Source organism: Triticum aestivum, chromosome 6D (genome assembly GCF_018294505.1).
Source record: "Triticum aestivum cultivar Chinese Spring chromosome 6D, IWGSC CS RefSeq v2.1, whole genome shotgun sequence".
In the NCBI taxonomy this organism is placed as follows: Eukaryota; Viridiplantae; Streptophyta; class Magnoliopsida; order Poales; family Poaceae; genus Triticum; species Triticum aestivum.
Window position 1 is genome coordinate 435,291,434 of NC_057811.1, and position 3,693 is coordinate 435,295,126.

The 3,693-nt window shown below is 51.4% G+C and overlaps 1 protein-coding gene across 1 annotated transcript; it reads left to right on the plus strand.

The window, feature by feature from the left end:
- Window positions 1-784: 784 nt before the first annotated feature.
- Window positions 785-2,815, plus strand: LOC123141864 (uncharacterized). Its single transcript, XM_044560929.1, has 3 exons — window positions 785-1,030; window positions 1,149-1,997; window positions 2,147-2,815. The coding sequence occupies exons 1-3, from the start codon at window positions 995-997 to the stop codon at window positions 2,696-2,698; spliced, it is 1,437 nt and encodes a 478-aa protein (XP_044416864.1). The 5' UTR covers window positions 785-994; the 3' UTR covers window positions 2,699-2,815.
- The last annotated feature ends 878 nt before the right edge of the window (window positions 2,816-3,693 follow it).

The window sequence follows — 3,693 nt, forward strand, 5'->3', positions numbered from 1 at the left end:
CGCATTCCCAGACCCAACCGCCCAACCGGATGGATCCGACCCGCCAAACCGTCGCCCATCCCCATGCGCCAATGGAGTAGCGCCGCCACCAATGCCGCCTCACTACGAACACCACCACAAGGCCAAGAGGACCGGAGAAAAGCGTACCATGACGGGAGCAGCAACATCGACGCCGAGCGGGAGGGAACCACCTCCACGTGCGGGAGGCCCATGCCTCCGGCACCGTCGCGGTAGCCGTCCGGACATGGCCGCGGGGCATGCCGGGCCACCCCTGGCCCAGCCAGGCCCGAAGCGGGCCCGTTAAGCCCCGCCGGCCACGATGCAGCAGGTCGGCGTCGGCACTGCCAACACCCAGCCACTCGTCGCGTCTCCCCCGCCTCCCAGAAGCCACGCCGGAGACGATCCCCGCCGCCGGCCTGCCCAGGCCCAGATCTGGGCCGAGTGGACGACACCAGATCGCGCCGCCACACCGCCCAGCTATCCGCCTGCGTCGCACCACGGAGCCCCGCCGCCACGCCAGACCGTCGCCGCCGAAGTGCACCCCCCGGAGCAGCTCCGCCCGCGCCGGAGAGCGACCAGGAGGGGAAGGGCAGGGAGGCCGCCGCCACCAGCAGCCCCGGGGCCAGGCCGGCTGCGGGCGCCGGCGACGGCGGCGGGAGGGAGGGAGGGAGGGGGGGCTGGAGGGAGGAGGAAGGACGCGCGGCCGGTCGCTCGGGGGGGGGGGGGGGGGGGGGGCGACGCAGTCGCGAGAGGAAGGGGGTGGGTTCTCCAACAAATCCTGATTTTTCATCTCCGGATCACGCAATCTACGAATAGGGTTTGGAAACCTTCTCCGACTCGTCAGAGGAGGCTACATCCAACAAATAGCTCAGCCCAGGCGTCGACTTGACTTGATTGGATCGTCGCACGACGGTAGGAGCGTCGTTACAATAACAATCTTGCTTGTGATCTTCGTTGTCGCCCGCAGTTGCCTAGTTTTTGAGATCGGATCGCAATGAACCTCAACAGGGTTGGCTGCCAACTCCGTGATGTAAGTCGTCATTGCTTTGTTCGATCTTGTTATTAATTCCTCTTTTCATTATATAGCCACTCAATATATCGATCTATAATCATTTGGGACACTAATTCCCCTCCCTGGCTGAATCCAGCTGCGGGAAATCGACAGGCCAATCAAGCTGCCAGATGACGTGCTGCTCAACATCGTGGAGAGGATGAGCACGCTCGACGCCATTAGAACCTGCATCATCTCAAAGGAAACACTCAAGCTCCTGACGATGCTGTCACAGATCATCATCGTCATTGGCACCACCGAACTGCTCCGAATCAACGGCGTTGTGGCTGACGTGACCAGCATGATCCTGCGAACAAGGGCTCCGCAGATCCCCATACGCAACCTGAAGCTCAAGTTCATCCTGAGAGGCGACGACCATCTCAAGATCGGCAGATCTGTCGCCCTCGCCATGGTGACGCAGGAGATTGACGTGGCAGAGTTCGAGATCCTGACGAACAAGGGTTCTTATGATTGCACTCGAGCGGATCTCCTCTTCTTTGCAACTCAGTTCAAGGCTTTTATTGGCGAGTGTCCAGATGCATTTGGTGGCCTCACACGGTTGCATCTGCAGAATCTGAGGTTTGGTGAGTCAGACATACCAAACATCCTCATCACTTGCAAGCGGCTAGAATCGTTGCATTTTTTCTTGTGTGATGCAGGGCCACGTTCAGTACTGAGCGTAGAACACGCTCGACTCATCGAGCTTGATATCACCCATGGGTATTTCAGTACAGTAGAGCTTAAGTATCTACCAAAACTCCAACGGATGAGCTATAATAATTGGCACTATGCTAAGAACCCCCTGGTTCTTGGTTTTGTCCCTCAGCTTTCGGAGCTAGGCCTCGCTAATGCTTATGTTAATACAGACAGAACCATCAGAATAAGCCAGCTGCTTATTAATGGCTCACTGATACGCAGTATGTATTTGGACTTTCGAAGTGGAAAGGTACTCACTCCAATCATCTTTGTTCCATTCCCACACTTTGATGGTTAATGTTACAGTAGTAACTTAAGTGAGTCTTTTCCACCATTTGAAAAATGAAATTTATGCACAGCTCGCACTCACTATTAATTTGTTTGTTTTTCCTAACCCAGATTTGGGTTCAACCAGAATGCCAGAAGTTGCTTGCGCCAGTGCTTGGCAATCTACGTCTTGTGAATCTGGATAATCTTCCTGAAGAATGTGATATCGCTTGGACATTGTTCTTTCTTGAAGCTGCACCGTCCCTAGAGGAGCTTTGCATCATAGTATGGGATCACAAGTGCCACATAGATTCACGACAGAGTTACTCCAAGAAAACGGATTTGAAGTGGGAACCATCCACCGCAGATTTCAAGCACAAGAATCTGGCCAAGCTTACCATCCACGGCTTTGAGTCCAACGACAGCTTCACGAGATATGTCACGCACGTCATGAAAGCAGCGGTGAACATCCGGGTGGTATCTCTGCACGACAAGAAAGTCTGCAAGCACTGCACTGGTAAATTCAGTCATGTCAAGGTTCGCCCTTCGAGCTATCCACAAACCGATGAGGAGAAAGACCTTTTGAGTAGGAAGATTACAGGGTCGTTGGTGGCAACTTCTCATGCTGTGATTCAATTCCGGCCCTCCTGCTATTATTCACCTCCAGTCATGGAGATTTTGTAATCTATGCATGGCATCTCCATGATCTCTATTCTTCTATGTATGTGGTCAATAAGAGGCAGTTCCGTTCTCCAGAACTTAGCAGCTACACATGCATCTTCTGTTGAATTAATTGAAACATGTATTATTGCCTAATTGACTACATCGGACAAAAAATGTATCTCCGCTACCCTTTGTTTGAATAATTATTTATGTCATCGGCAGCATTTAAAATAGCCATGTCTTTGCTTGTTCATTGATTTACCCAAATGAGAAGTGTCACATGTGTGGCACGAAGCAATTCCGCCCTGACGTTTTTTCAACTAAAATTGCCACAAAAAGAAACCCTCAAAAAAACTGAAACTTGTCATCCAAATAGAAAGTTGTCATGCTTCACAACTAAAGTGACCATTCTCGGGCAACTGAACTTGCCATCAAAAAACGCCAGGGCGAAATTGCTTCGTGCCACACGTGTAGAAGTTATCAGGGTCTTTGATTTAATTGTATGTTGTTGAAAATATGAGCAATTTACCATATGATTTCATCCATAGAAATACTAGATAAAACATGGCTATTATAGCATAGATGAAACAAGTCATGCAATCAAACAGAAAGAAGGCAAATAGCATCTGCACATATGAACTAAAACAAAACATATCTAGAACAGATACTAGAAGAAAAAACTGTAGCAGGATCTCGAACAAAAAGAACATGAACACGTACTGAGCTACGACAGTAGCAATAGCGTTGACGTTGTCACCCATATCGTCTAAGAGGTCGTCTACGTCAGGGAATAAGCCGTTGTTGGGGAAGTGGCCATCGGCGTCCGGGGTGTCCGTGATGAGCAAGTCAGTAGCCGCGCAGAACGCTTCGCAAGAACCTTATCACCCTTCTCCCGTATAGGACATAAAGAGGTGGGGTTTCGGAGGCCTACTGTCCTGACCTGCGGTGCACACCGCAAGCCGGGATGGGGAAGATCGTAGCAGTAGCTCAGTGCTTAGAAACTCGATGGCATGAGG